A 15,764-nucleotide genomic window follows, 5' to 3' on the forward strand; every position below is an offset into this window, starting at 1 on the left:
AAGAAACCATCTCCTTACCACCAGCAGTGGTACCCATGCTCTTCCTGGATGTGGAGTACAAGATGCCATCAGCCAGCAGACCCCAGGATGAAAAGCTCCCGGGCTCCTGAGAAAGGAGTTACATTCTGAGAAGGCAGACTTTTCCTCTCAGCGGCTGACCTCCTTGGCCGGCTGTGCCACCTGCTGCCTTGAGGCTGGGTGGCTGCTTTGTTAACTCCCTCCGCCACACCTACCAAAACCTAAGAGGAAGTAGATTGCTCTGCTGGGCATGTGTCACCTGCTCATTCTTATCGGGGGAGATGCTGAGTGAGCTGTAAGATTGGGCCTTTACAAAACTAGAAAAAGAAAAAAGTCTGTAAAGCTCAGTGGGATGGGCATCTGGTTATGGAGCCAGAGGCTGGGGGTTCAAGTCCCCACTGGGACTCCAGAGAGAAGAGCCAGCTTGTGTGACCTCGGGCAAGCTACCCAGTCTTCGGAGGCCCAACGAAGAAGGGAAGAGTGAACCACATATGCGTACTCTCTACCTGGAAAGCCCTGAAAAGGGTCAGTATAAGTCAGAATTGATTTAATGGCACATAAATGTGTCCGCCTCCCTTTAAATTTCAGGTGCAAGTGGGCTCTGGTTCATAACAGGAATACACGAGGGCAAGATTAATGGAAACTCCCTGTTTCCACCTCACTCTGCCTCGATCAATTTGCTTGTGAGAAATAAAAAGACTGTACATTCTCTTTTTTGGGAAATTAAAAAGTTACCTATTTGGACTGCCCCTCCCAACCAGTAAGGGAAATGTTGGGACTTAAAAAATGCAAAAAGTAACTTTTTCCAAGTTCTGGTTGAAAGTGGCCGTATGGCGCTCAGCAGACGCATACGAGTCCAGAAAGAGCAGACTTTCTTGGAAAACGGCATGGCTTGCAAAGAGGAACAAGCTACCCAAGTAAAGCACTCAGGTGACATTTGAGGTAAAACAAATCTCACCATACGTTCATGGTCACAGGGACTGGTAGAAATGAACATGGCCCCTACAATGATGGTGATGATGATGAAGCCAAGGTACCAATGGGGTATGTGCTGAAAGATGAGGTGTTGGGGACATGACATGGAGCAAAGAGAGCCAGCACTGCAAGCTGAGGACAAGAAACAAAGCAGATGATAGGCTAAGAGGCCTACAATTCTCAGACTGCATATTCAAGATTGAGCCTGGCCTGCTGACTGCCTATGGGTAGGATATTGCCACCCTAGCAATTTATTTGAGCCTTGGGGACGTGTGGGGGCGTACACAGCATTCTTCCCATTATTCAATTCTTTATCATTCCATTCAATTTTTGATATTTCTGGGAATCTCCCTCACATGTTAGTTATAGATGTGATGTTGGCTCCCTCTTGTGGTAGGACTTGATTTTGACATGTGAGATAGCAAATACTATACAGCAGTGGTCCCCGACCTTGGGCCTCCAGATGTTCTTGGACTTCAACTCCCAGAAATCCTGGCCAGCAGAGGTGGTGGCAAAGGCTTCTGGGAGTTGTAGTTCAAGAACATCTGGAGGCCCAAGGTTGGGGACCACTGCTATACAGGAAGACAGAGGTGCAGAATGGCCTTTTAGAGATATACTTGCTTCAATTATTTTGAACTATTTTTAGTACACTCCCTGTTTATAACAGGCAGCCCAGATTCTTGTTATTGTTTCAGACTTCTCAGCGGTGTTTCTTTGCCCCTATTGTGTTTGGCAGTATTTTGCTGCATTTAGCCGGTCTCCTCCCCCCCCCCCCCCAGTTTGTTATCATAATACTGTGTTAATGTAGCTACAGCTAGCTGCTGTGCATTGCCTTCTAAGACAACTGAGAATATAAATGATCAAAAATAAATAAATAAGCAAAGCTTTCCATAACTAATGCCATAGGACAGTTATGTTTCCCGTAATATATGTTCAACAATTGGGAAAAGCATAATTGTCCTGCACTGTTAGAAATGTACACTCTGGTTTAGTGAAAAGGGGGTGTGACCCCTTGCCTCCGATTATGCTAGTCTGCAATAGAGAAAGTAAGACATACCTTCTGCTCTTTCCAAGACAGAAGACACAGAGTGGAATGTCAAAGAACCGAACGGCAAGGAATAGCACAGTTATTAATATGTGACTTCTAGCAGCAACAGCAGATCTGTAGCACACGACAGAATGAAATAGACAAAAGGTACTTCTAAGTGGCTGTCTAAAAACCTGCAAATCTAAGGGCTTTCCCAGACAGAACAAATGTTCTCCAAAAGGCACCCAATTCATCACTGATTACAGTAGATTTTTTTCCTACCCTCCAAACGATGTTAGGCTTAACTCAGTATTTTTAGTGATAAAAATCTGAGACTTTGTAAACTAGTTTATCTCCTCCTGAAGACTTGGCTTATTTTACTTTGGGGTTTTTTTTGGATGACAGGGAACTGATTTTTTTAAACTGCTGTTTAAGGCTGATTTCAAATCCATTCTTTCTGTCCTTCCTTCCCTCCCGAGTGACACTAGAGAGAAACAGGCACCTCACCCTGTCTCCCTGCAGTTCTTCCCAGCCACATAGCACTGGTAAAGAGTGTATGCCTGCCAGAATGAGGGTGCAGCTGAGCTTATGAAGAAGCTGCTGCCACAGCCACCACAACCACCAGCCACGTTTCACTCTTCCACAGCATCCTAAGCTAGCCTGCTGCACTGTGCATTCTCTGCCTTGACTCAGACAGCTTAACCACAATAGTGACACTGATAAAAATCGCCATGCTCAGAGACTGGTTGAATAATGCAAGGAGAAATACTTATGGCTAGACTCTGTTCAGGGGAGTCTGCAACTAGTCCATCAGCTTATGCCTATGAAAGCTGCAGGTTGTAACAGCATCTTTGAACTGACTTTGGAGGAGAAGTGTAACCCCAGCCAGAGCAGATGAAATCCCAGCTGTGTAGTCAAACACACCAGCCACTGGGTGGCATCTCTCTCTTGTCTGAGTTGAGACTTAAGTCAGGTAAGTGCACATGAAGGACATTCCAGGCCACATTGTCCTCCTCCTCCCCACAGATCATCTGCCAGTGCAAGATTACATCAACTGAAATGTAGGCACCCAGAGACACCAAAATCACAGAGAGGCTTCTACTGGTGCTCCTCTCCAATCCCTCCAAATTTGGTGAAGGTTGGGTGTCAGACATCCAAGTGATACACCCACAAAATGGGTCCCCCTCCCAGGAAAGTGCCCTTTAACAGCTGGCTTGAGGAAACCCAATCTTCACCAAACTTGGAAAGTTTGTAGAGGAGAGTCTGAGGAAGTTTACCAGCAATTTTTATGTCTCCAGGTGCCTTGGGTGGCATGGATAAAAAACTGCTAAAAATTCATTGATTTGTAGGGCAGAGGTAGGCAGAGGCAGTCAACCCCTGGTCTGCGGCCTGGTGCCGGTCTGTGGTCTGAGCCAGACCGGGCCGTGAAGACAGAACGCCCGGCCCCCTCTGCATGCACTCTCCTCCCCACAGCTGCTTTGCGTACGTGTGCACATGCCAGCACTGGCGTGAGCGCCCCCCCACCCTCTCATGCATACGCCTGAGTGCCCAAGTGCCCAAGTGAAGGGGTGAGCACATGCTTGGGCATGCAGACACCCTGCACATGCGCGAAGGGGTGGGGGAGTGCTCATGCCAGCACTGGCAAGCCAGTGGGTGCTCCCCCACCACTTTGTGCATGTGCCCGAGAGCACGCACGCACCTGCAGGGGGGCATTGATTTGTATGAAAGTGATTAGCTGAATTAGCAATTTTCAAGTAAATTTGGTTATTCATTTTCTAATTTCTGCTCATCTCTACTCCATATCTTGCTGTGACTATGATGGTGAGGGCTGAAGCCAGCTGCAGCTCCAAAGTATCGGAAGGGCCACACATTGCTTAGTCCCTGAGCTAGATTGTAAAGAAATGAGAGGATGAGAAAAAGCTGGAGGTGGTGAAGTTATGAAGTCTTACATGTTCAGAGCCTTAAGCTGAAATATCGGAAGTGCATTTCATACATTTGACATTAGGTTCTATCAGATACTGTGATGTTCTCTGTTGTTCCTGCCTCTGCCTAGGAGAAAGAAATGTAAAAGCCAGCAGAGTCCTTTTGGCCGGTAGATAGAATGTAAACAAAAGAAATTAGAGCAAGGATGCCAGCTATATGAAACCAAACAGATCACTTAAGAACATTGCCTTAAGGTTCTGTTCCCAAATATTTAAAAGGAATGTGCATTCGTTTCATAAGGAAAGAAAAGTGGAGTCCAAGGGGCCCATGCTCAAGCAGATCAACATTCTTTGGTTATGAGTCAGATGCTTGGGGTAACAAACACATCCATTTTTCTTTATCCCATTCATGAAAAATGGTGGGTGAGGCACTACCACCATTATTTAATAATATTATCACTTTGAATGGGTGCCCAGTACGGTGTGCAGTGGATAAAGTGGAAGACTAGAACTCTGGAGCATGGGGTTCAAATCCCCAATTGGCCATTGAAATTTATTGGGAGAAGTGGGACTGGTAAAACCACTCCTTAAATATCTCACTTACCTTGAAAGCCTTATTGGGGCTGGTTGAAGTTGGTTCTTCTGACTTGACACCACATAACCAAATACCTAACTAAACCACTTGGAATCCAGATCATGAATAAGTTGCTTTTTTAAACTACAACTCCCAGCTTTATTTTATTTATACGTTTTATTTCAAATATTTACACTGCACCTTTCTCCTAAAAAAGGATTCAAGGCAGCCGACAATATTTTAAAAATAAACAATGATATCCTTCCGGCCCTTCTTTTCTCATTTATTTTACCTTGAATGATCAGCTAGATTAGTGTTTCTTTTTGTGAAAGAGAAAAGGGCTCACAAGATACTTTATTGGGGGAAAAACAAGAGAAATGGTTAAAATCTGAAAGAAAAATGGAAATCAATTCTTGCTGGAGACAATGTGCAGATTTAATTGTTCTGGCTGAGTAAAACACAGGAGACAAGGTGAGTGGTTACTGGATAATGGCATTGGTCTTGGGGGGGAATGTTTTCTCGGAGATATAGTGCTCCTTAATCTTGAGATGTTCCCACTTTTAGCATCTTCATTATGGGAAGAGAGAAGTGACTGTGCAAAAGAGCTTGTCACAGAAGATACAACATGTGGAAGTCATCCTTGGAATTTTCTGGAACAACACAGATTTCTGAAAGGAATCCAGCAGTGGACCAGAGCATGTGATATATTTGGAGAAAGCTGATGGAGAAAGTGTATTTGAGAGGGGAATTGCTGAAAGGCAGAATTCTTAAGTCCTTTTCATGCTAAACAAAACGTTTATTCAACTGCTCAATCCAAAGGTTCAGTTAGACTTCCAGTGGACCTTCTGGCAGGCCACAGAAAGTGAAATCAAACCCTGGGCTGTATAATAGGTGGTCATGATCAAGAGGCGAGCGTGAGGCAGGGAGGAGCAGAACTTACTGATTCCCACAAGGAGATCAGACACAAGGAAGAAGAGGCTGCCAACAGAAGTGCTGAGGTGATGTTCTGGCCTGGACAAAGCACGCCAGACCATGATGCCAATTAAGCCTGTGTAGGCCGCAGTGGCCCAAATATAGATGCCTTCAAGACAGGGTAGCAAGAAGATAATGTAAGACGTGGTCACAAAAATTGCCATAAGGATGAAGGTGAAGGGCCGAAAGGGAGACCAGCCAAATGCAGCGATGTAGGAGACATGACACAAAGCAAAGGCAGCCAGTCCTGCAAACAGAAGAAAGAACACAATAGAGAAATAAAATAAATAACATTATTAAGAGGCCTTCCATTCTAAGACCCAATAAATAAGATTATTAATGGCTGACTGACAAGATATAGCTTCCTGAATGGTAATGGCTGCTAAGAGCTGTTCTATTTCACCTTGTAATGTGTTAATTTTTGTGTTAGACCCATTAGGACAGAAGAAATAACACTTAGACCAAGTACCCATTGTATTTAAATTTTTTTTGTATTGTTATCTGATGCACACCCATGAGTGCCTCACATTTCAGAGTCATCTTTAGTCCAGGTTTACTCTAAAAGCCAATACAATACATTGGTTAGAGTTCTCTGTTGTACACCACCCAGTGTGGCCCCAGATCAAATGGCACAGTATAAAACTGTAAAAAATAAATTAATAAATGCAGCCCCTCCACATCCACTCCCCACCAGCAGCCCAACACCCTATTAAAGATTAAACCTTTAAACAAAACCAAACATTTTATCCTTTGGGGGTGTGCAAACAATTTTGATTGGCCCCCAGCCCCTTTTCTTCCCATCGCTATGTTCTTTTCCAATTGACCCCCAAGAAGAGGGGTTTTTTCCCCAGTAAACTATCCTCATTTTTTAATAAAGGGTTTGGGGTGGGATGGGTGGCAAGACTGAGTACAATCATTCAAGGTACAAGGATAGATATACATAATTCCCAGATCTCTGGAGATTGCCCACCTCTATTCTAGAGGGAGCAGCAATATGAGCTGCAGGAATTGTAAGGGTAAGAAAATGACTCCGTTACCTCAGGGTTGGAGGGTTCTAGAACTGTGGGTTGGTGTTTTTTTTTTCTCTTTCACGTCATCAACCACTTTTTTACTTTAGCTTTCTTTAAATAACTTTCACACCGCTTAAATTTGGAACAGCACATTTTGTGTATGGAAAAAAAAAACCAAGTCCAGCAGTTTCTGGGAATAGCTCTACCATTTCTGGTTGATCAGGTAGGGCGGGTGGCAGATCTACTAGGATAAGGAGACATGATCTGTCAGAAATCTATGCAAGGTTTACTTTTCTGTTGCTTCTCGATGAGTAGATGCATTTTATATGCCCTGCCATGGGAGAACATTCACTGGGTTTTCATTTGAAATCCAATTGATTTAATATGACCCCCAAACCACCATATCTTAAATATTTATTTTATTTTATTTTATTTTATTTATTGTATTTATACCCTGCCTATCTAGTCATTTCAACCACTCTAGGCGGCTTACAACATAAAGCATAACAAGTTCAAGAAAAATTTATAACAAATTAATTAATTAAATGAATCTGCAAGATAGGAAAAATACAAAATAAATCAAATAAAGAGGAAAAAAAGGAAAGAGGACAGGAATTAACTGGAAGGGAAGGCCTGCCTATACATCCACGTTTTTAGTTGGTTCTTAAAAGTACCCAGCGAGGGTGCAGCGCGAATCTCCGGAGGTAGGTTATTCCAGAGGCGAGGAGCCACCGCCGAGAAGGCCCGGTTTCTAGTTCTTTCCTTCCGGGCCTCCCTCGGCATCAGGCTCCTCAGCCTCACCTCCTGGCTCACGTGGGTGACACGGGTAGAACTAATTGGGAGTAAGCGTTCCGCCAAGTATCGAGGTCCTAAACCGTTTAGGGCTTTATATGTAAGCATTAACACTTTGAAGTCAATGCGGAAATGGATGGGCAGCCAGTGCAGCATGGCCGGAGTAGGAGAGATATGTTGGTATTTTCTCACTCCAGTAAGGAGTCTGGCCGCCGCATTCTGCACCACTTGAAGTTTCCGCATCAGCGGAAATATGTTACTTAATAAATTAAGAGGGTGTCTTTCAGGGTCTCAGCCTCCCATTCCTTGGTACTGAAAATTTAATACCCCTTCCAAATTCCGAAAGAAATGCGCTTCCTTGATCTTCCTAAGAAATAATAAGCCAAGGCACTGCACTTTTGATTCAAACTTCATTAATGGTTATTAATCTTAGAAGTTACCATAGACTGCTCTTATAAGCAGGTTGCAGTTTAACAGCTGTTATAGGTAAGCGTCTTATTGGATAGTTGCTTTAATTAACATTTAATTAACATCAGATAAGATCAGCTAAAGTCAAGATTTATGCAAAATAAACAAGATCTTGCGTCCTTCTGCCTTTCTCCTATTCAGAGCTTGGGAGACACAGGTCTGCATTTAAATGATCAACATTTAAATAATCAACTGCATTTAAATGATCAACACTGACGCCTCTGGACCTCAGCTCTGTCAGGCCCCTTCAAACCTCATACCTGGAAGAAAAAGCTGTGGCCACACCAAACAGGCATCTCCCACCACTGAGAACAGCAGGCCTTGAAATAACCGCCGGCTATATGGAGTCCAGGCTCCGGTACTGTGGGACTGGACAGCCACAAAGAACGCCAAAGAGAGTGTTGGGAGGCATTTGACAACAGTGCTCAGCACACTGGGTTCGAGGAGACTGAGGGCAAAATAGAGGACGCAGGAGGCCAAGAAAGGTAGCAGGTGATACAGCTGATTCCTTATCTATGTAAGTGATATGAAAAAGAATATTTAGTTTGTTATTCATTCATTCATTCATTCATTCATTCATTCATTCATTCATTCATTCATTCATTCATTCCATCTTTCTCCCTTGTAGGATCCAAGGCAACTTAGGGCATGTATTAATATTACTAATACAGAATTTCAGTGCTGCCAAATAAATTATAAAATTAACAATAATTTTGCCATTTTAAAACAAGACAAAAAAAGTTCAACACCTGCCTTCACCATCCACCAGAGAGCTATTTAAATACCAATGTCTTTGCTGGTGACAGAAGAAATGCTAGGGAAAGGGCTAAGCCTAGCAAGGGAGTTTTGTATCCTGGGAGCAGCTACCAAGGATGGTGAGACAGGAAGGCCTCTGGTGACCTGGGCAGGCTTATATGAAAAGACAGGTCCTTCGGATAGCCTGGCCCTAAGCCATACAGGGCTTTTATTGGTCATGATCTGCACATGGCTGTGACATTTTGGACCTGCTTGAGATTCTGAATAACACCTTCCAAAGGCAGCTCCACACTGAGAGTGTTACATTAATCCAAACATGCTGTAACTGACATATGTGTCAGTCTGGCCAGGTTAGACTTCTTCAGGAATGGGCACAGTTAGCAGACTAGCGATAACTGTACAAAAGGTGAAGGTTCCCCTTGACATTTAGTCCAGTCATGTCTGACTCTAGGGTGCAGTGCTCATCCCCGTTTCCAAGCCATAGAGCCAGCGTTTGTGCGATAACAGTTTCCTTGGTCATGTGGCTAGCACGACTAGACATGGAACGCTGTTACCTTCCCACCAAGGTAGTGCCTATTTATCTACTCGCATTTGCATGCTTTAGAACTGCTAGGTTGGCAGGAGCTGGGACAAGCGACGGGAGCTGACTCCATCACGTGGATTCGATCTTACGATGGCTTGTCTTCCGACCTTGCAGCACAGAGGCTTCTGTGGTTTAACCTGCAGTGCCACCATGTCCCTTTTAACTACTCTTGGGTACCACCAGAATCTGAGCATCGAGGTTCAGGGCTCAGTCCAGAAATACATCTAAGCTATGGTCCTGAGTTTGAAGAGGAGGTTAATATCCAGCATAGGTTGGATCCCTTTTTCCTGACCCACTATTTAACTAATTGGGAACACCTCTTTTTTACTAGAGTAAGTTTCAGTTAGTTCAGCCTCATCCAGTCAATTAGTGACATCAGAAATAGCTTAGAATGGAAACAATTTTCTTAGATTTAGAATTGCAAAGCTGGAAGAAGCCCACAAAGTCTAGCCCTTGTCAAGGAGGCACAGTGGGGAATTGAACTCCCAACCTTTGGCTCCACAGCCAGAGACCGAAACCACTGAGCTGTCCAGGATGAAAAAGAGACAAAAATGTGCCATAAGCTCACAGTTGGCTATGAACCCTAAATCCCCAAATCACTCCAGTTGCTTCTTCATAAATAATTTCTCCCACCGCCGCTACCAATGTTTTCTAGTCAATTATAGAAAATCACTGACAAATCAATTATAGAAAATCACTGACAAATCAATTATAGAAAATCACTGACAAATCAATTATAGAAAATCACTGACTATGGCATTTATTTTTAATTTATTTCTTTTTTAAAAAACTTACCATGTTGGATGCATGAAAATCCAGTACAGTTCCATGAATTCAAATAGGTTTAAGCAATTTGCTTTCGGGTTATACTGTACTTCCAACAATCCCCTGTCACCCTTGACGCAATCCACGGCACAACATTTCTGAGGATGGGCCAAACTCCACTGCTCTTTTGTCCAGGAAAACCAGCTCAAGGAATCATTTCCGAATCAACACCGTCTACAAATCATCTTGGGTCATATGTGTGGGATGCTGACTCAGTTCACGGCAAATGAGGAGGGTGTGGGTGCCCTAGGCCAGGACACGTGTGTATGTGCGTGTGTGTGTTTCTGTTTCTTGTTTAGGAAGATGAGAGACGGGGAAGATTAAGACAGCTTATCAGGATAGCTTTTGGCAGCTGGCTGGATAACTCTGTGGTTTAGGTATCTGGCTGTGGAACCAGAGATTGAGAGTTTGATTCCCCACCTGGGCCTCCATCATCATCATCATCATCATCATCATCATCATCATCATCATTATCATAATCACCTGGCACTGTTGATCTTCTCATTACATTGTGCCACTCCAACACAAAGAAATGAATACTGTACCAATCAACAGCAGAGAGAGGACCAGCTAAAGACATTTGCTGCCTGAAGCAGAAGAAGCAAGATGGCATTCCTTCAATGCAAAATGTTGCTTTTGTTTGCCCTTTTTTAAGTGTAGCATTTGTTTGATCCTTTTTAATATTATATACTTCCTGGGGTTTTTTTAGCTTCTAATATTGTCTCTTAATGGTGTGAATTGCCTTGGGTCTGTCTTAAGGAGAAAGGTGAGGTAAAAATATTTTAAATAAATGAAATAAATATAAAATGTGAAAAAGCTGTCTGGATTTTCAGTTGAATCTTTTTGCAAGTGTGTATTCCTGACAATAGGATTGCATTTTTCTCCATACTTGAAGACAGCAATTTAGCTTAGGGAGCACATGGCCGAATCCGTGACAGCTCTCATTTTCTACACCTTCTTGTATCAGCCATCTGAGGTGAATGGATCACTCTGCCTAATAGCAAGGCCAGCCCTGAGCAAAGCCCACAGTCAGCCAGTCCATTTACATCAGTATCAGAATTATGAATAGGTTTGTCAGATCTTAGAGTGCTGCCTGGAATTTCAAGGAATTGCTATGTGTCTTCAGGTAGAAAAAAAAGTAACTTTTCTGAGTTCTGTCCACTCTCCAGCAATTCCATACTGGATTTACCACTGTGCAAGAACAAATCTTCCAGCTGAGCCGAAAAGTCCAAGAGAAGAAACCTCAGATAGACTTCACCTGCACACCCAGGATGAACACAGATATTCGCCAGGTATAAATTCTAAAGCTCCAAATTCTCTCCTGAGTGCAAATTCCCTCAAGAGGGAAGGTACCACTTTTCTTCCTGGTGTAAATACTGAAATGTAATGAAATCGACCATCATATTAAAACAGAATGGAGTTAAGAGAGCCGTTAAAAAAATCTCTCCTTTAAAATTACAATCCTCATCAAGCACACCTCTGAAGGTGCTGGAACTGAGACAAAGGCAGATCTCAACATCTGTACAGGACTTATAGAGGTGATCAGGGTCTTTCAGAGACACAAAATCTGAATGGGCATTCAATGTGGTGGTACCTATTGCTTTCGTCACAGTGATATTGTGAATGCAGGACTTTGGGGCAGATGTTTGGGTCAAGCTCAACAAAATGGGCATAATACTTTCTTTCTTTCTTTCTTTCTTTCTTTCTTTCTTTCTTTCTTTCTTTCTTTCTTTCTTTCTTTCAAAACATTTTTACCTCACCTTTCTCCTTAAAAGGACCCAAGGCTGCTTACATCATTAAAAGCTAACAACAGTGAGCATACAAATAGTAAACAGAGTTAAACAAATACCATACAAGAAACATAAGCAACATCAAAACACATTAAAAGCAGTAAGGTATAACAATCCACTTTAAAAAAACCAAAACACTTAGGCAGCCAGCCACTCGGGGAAAGCTTGCCTGATCTTTAAGGGAGAAGGGCTGGATTATCCCATTTAGAGGTAAAATAATAATGCACGGAGCTATTTAATGTAAGAATCCTCAGAAAACTATTAACTTGTAAATCAAAATGGATCCTGCAACATGCTCCACCACATGCACAAAAGAAGATAACAGTATTGAAGTAGCCCATTTCTGGTCAAAAGCAGTCTAATTATCTTAACATTTTAATTTGTATTTAATTTTGCATAAATTTCATACATGTCCATAATTTTAAAATGTGCAAGTGTGCAACGGTCTGGAAGGAAGGAAGGAAGGAAGGAAGGAAGGAAGGAAGGAAGGAAGAAAAGAAAGAAAGAAAGAAAGAAAGAAAGAAAGAAAGAAAGAAAGAAAGAAAGAAAGAAAGAAAGAAAGAAAGAAAGAAAGAAAGAAAGAAAGAAAGAAAGAAAGACCCAGAGGAGGCTGGTGAACTAGGAGCTTTGTAAACAATGTTCTTATTACAACTGAAAAATCTTGGGGGGGGGGAATTCTTGACTTTTTTCTGAATGAAAATTATGAAAAGAAAAATAAGAAAGAAAAGATAAGAAAAACAAAGACAAAGAGCATAAAAAGGGAAGTTTTCAGGCATTTTATCAGAGGAAGAAATAGTCTCCATAGTTCAGTGGTAGGATCCTGGCCAGTCCTGGCCACCGATTACTAGCAGGCTGACATAACTATCAGGGAGTCCTGTTTCCAATATTTCAGTTGCCCCCTCTCTCCACTGTGACACAGGCACTATCAAGCACTTACATTAGCTGCAACCTTTCTCCTGTACTGGGCATCTACCTCCAGGATATCCATGTTTTTTTTATTCCTGGTGTTAGATGTGCTGCTGATCATAAGGCAGTAGAGGCCGATCACAGTCGCACCTGGCACGAAGATGGACTTTCATCTTTTCCACGTTACAACCAGCCCTTTGATAACAGGACAATCAATTCAACACTGGGCTGGAAACAGCAGAATGAAATTTAAGAGCTATAAGTGCAAAGTTGTATACTGGGGGTTGGGGGGAATGCATAGTTACAAGACGGGAGATCCTTGTCTCTGCAATATTGAGAGTGAGAAGGATATTGGAATTGTAGATCATAAGCTGAATATAAGCCAAAAGTGTGATGTGGCTGCAAAAAAAGGCAAATGCTATTTTAGGCTGCATTATTTATTTATTTATTTATTTATTTATTTATTTATTTATTTATTTATTTATTTATTTATTTATTTATTTATTTATTTATTTATTTATTTATTTATTTATGCCCCGCCTACAGTCTCCAAATCCCATGATGTACTAGTTCCTCTTTATTTGGCACTACTTGGGTCTCACCTTGAGTACTGTGTCCAGTTCTGGTCACTGCACTTTAAGAGCGATGCCAACAAACTGAAACAAGTTCAGAAGAGGGCAACAAGGATGATCATGGAGTTGGAAACCAAGACCCATGAGGAAAAACTGAAAGAATTGGGCATGTTTAGCCTTCAGAAAAGAAGATTGAGGGGATATGATAGCACTCTTCAAATGCTTGAATGGTAGCATACAGAGGAGGGGCAGGATCTGTTCTCAGTCATCCCAGAGTACAGGACACATAATAATGGGCTCAAGTTACAGGGAGCCAGGTTTCAGCTGAATATTCAGGAAAGTTTCCTGTTAGAGCAGTATGACAATGGAACCAATTATCTTGGGAGGAGGTGAGTGCTCCAATACTAGAAAAACAATAATCTGTCAGATCTACTTTGATCTGGATTCCCTCATTGAGCAGGGGGTTGGATTTAATGGCCCTGTAGGTCCCTTCCAATCCCATTATTCTATGATTTTATGATACATGTCACCCTGTCTCTGCTTGGTACCAGATTGTCAATATGCACCTGTTTCCAGTGAAGTGAAGAGACAGTCAGTTGGCCAGCCAATAGTAGCACTACCTTGTGTCACTGGAGGAGAGACAAAGCAAGACCAACTGGCCTGTAGTGGGGAGGGAAGAGTTGGCTAAAAGGGTTTCCAGGTATGTTACACAAACGTGTGTGTGTGTGTGTGTGTGTGTGTGTGTGTGTGTGTGTGTGTGTGTGTGTGTGTGTGTGTGTGTGTGTGTGTGAGAGAGAGAGAGAGAGAGAGAGAGAGAGAGAGAGAGAGAGAGAGAGAGAGAATGTGGCATAGTATCTCTTCCTTAACCTGGTGACTTCAAGGTCTCTTGAATTAAAATTCAAAGAATTTCCCAGCATCTTTTGCATTCATAAAGCCATGGATTCAGGTTCTGGCTTTACCCAGTACATCTGGGGAAAAACCTGTGTCTCAAACCCTGAAGAGCAGCTACTGGTGAGAGTACACAGTACTGAACTGGATTTTTAATGCGCTCTCCAGATGCTTCAAGCAAAGACCAATGTTGATGTGGACAGTGCTCTTTGCTGTGGAAGGAGGGCCAAGGAGGAAGTGATGTTCCTAATGCCATGACTCATATGTATGCGGCATGGAGCAGTACAAATCGAGAAATTTATTTTACAATTCCCTGTTCTTGTATGGGAAGATGATTCTATCCAGCCCAGGAACCCAAAACTCCATGCCCCCTTCTTTCAGTGAAACATCAAAGGAGGGCTTTATGATCAAAGAGAGCCACGTTTCAAGGAAAAGGTGACTTATTAGGAGCATTGTCCTGCACTTCGGGGTCTCGTGAAGAGCCCAGCTCCTCTCACAGGAATCAAACAGGATGAAACTCTGTGAAAAGTTTCTACATTCATCTTGAAACAAGCTGCCACAGAGAGAATGTTCCCTGAATAGAGATAATAACTGAAACAACATGCTGGTTGGAGGGAATTGAACAAACAAACAGTAGTGGTTTCATAGCATGGAGAACATGCTGGAATCTTGCAGGGCCTCATGACTGGGATGTCACAGAGCTGAGTAAGCCATTTATCCTCCTTTCTGAAATCAAGCCATCTCATACATCTGTTCCAATCAGTCTCCTTAGAATGGTTGGATGGATGTTATGTTTTTGTTGTTGTTTAGTCATTACGTCATGTCCGACTCTTCATGACCCCATGGACCAGAGCACGCCAGGCCCTCCTGTCTTCCACTGCCTCCCAAAGTTTGGTCAAATTCATGTTTGTGGCTTCAATGACACTGTGTAACCATCTCGTCTTCTGCCATCCCCTTCTCTTCTTGCCTTCACACTTTCCCAACATCAGGGTCTTTTCCAAGGAGTCTTCTCTTCTTATGAGATGGCCGAAGTATTGGAGCCTCAGCTTCAGGATCTGTCCTTCCAGCGAGAGCTCAGGGTGGATTATATCCCACCATTTCACCAGTGAGCACAGGGTAGCAAACCTGTCTCTTGTCTTCCCCACTTTGCCCTCACAGCAATTTCTTGAGGTAGGTCATGCTGAGAGAAAGTGACTGGAGCAAGGTCACCAGTGAGTCTCATGGTCAAGCATGGATCCGAACCCAGATTTTCAGGTCTTAGTCCAACATTAGGAGCTACATTAAACGCTGAAGTGGGCAAGGTCTTGTGAGCTTGTGATTCAGGTCTCAACTTCATCATGGCTGTCCCAAATCATTCTGATGCCTTAGGTCCATGCTCACCTCAGTCAAGTGCACCATATTCATTGTTTTGCTCCAGGAAGTAGAAATACGTGGTAACACCCCTCTGCCCCCCAATCCCTAGCAGTAATATGACAGATGGAATAACTAATAATTTTGCCCTTTTCTGTCACTATATAAATGCTGCCTACAAGGGATAATAGTACATAGGGTGGACCTATCTGAATGCTCGGTGTGCCACAAAGTTAAGCCACAGCAATACCAGCAAAAGTCTTTAGGAATTTTCAAAAGCACTCCTGCACACCCTGTCTCTTAAGAAAGAGTTCAGAACTAGTCAGAGTACGTTGA

General features: G+C 42.8%; 1 protein-coding gene across 1 annotated transcript; it reads right to left on the bottom strand.

The window, feature by feature from the left end:
• Positions 1-4,798: 4,798 nt before the first annotated feature.
• TMEM86B (transmembrane protein 86B) lies at positions 4,799-13,884 on the bottom strand. Its single transcript, XM_020792864.3, has 3 exons — positions 12,650-13,884; positions 8,019-8,271; positions 4,799-5,735 (listed from the first exon to the last, which is right to left on the bottom strand). The coding sequence occupies exons 1-3, from the start codon at positions 12,737-12,739 to the stop codon at positions 5,338-5,340; spliced, it is 741 nt and encodes a 246-aa protein (XP_020648523.3). The 5' UTR covers positions 12,740-13,884; the 3' UTR covers positions 4,799-5,337.
• Positions 13,885-15,764: the final 1,880 nt, after the last annotated feature.

The sequence above is a fragment of the Pogona vitticeps genome, chromosome 6, assembly GCF_051106095.1.
Source record: "Pogona vitticeps strain Pit_001003342236 chromosome 6, PviZW2.1, whole genome shotgun sequence".
Lineage (NCBI taxonomy): Eukaryota > Metazoa > Chordata > Lepidosauria > Squamata > Agamidae > Pogona > Pogona vitticeps.

What these genes read in the sequence shown, in the direction of transcription:
- TMEM86B (XM_020792864.3), bottom strand. Translation starts at nt 12,739, where the DNA reads ATGATCAGCAGCACATCTAACACCAGGAATAAAAAAAACATGGATATC. An exon ending in GGAGAAAGGTTGCAGCTAAT is followed by an intron (nt 8,272 to 12,649) that starts GTAAGTGCTTGA and finishes TCACTTACATAG; the next exon opens with ATAAGGAATCAGCTGTATCA. An exon ending in GCCACAGCTTTTTCTTCCAG is followed by an intron (nt 5,736 to 8,018) that starts GTATGAGGTTTG and finishes TTCTGTTTGCAG; the next exon opens with GACTGGCTGCCTTTGCTTTG.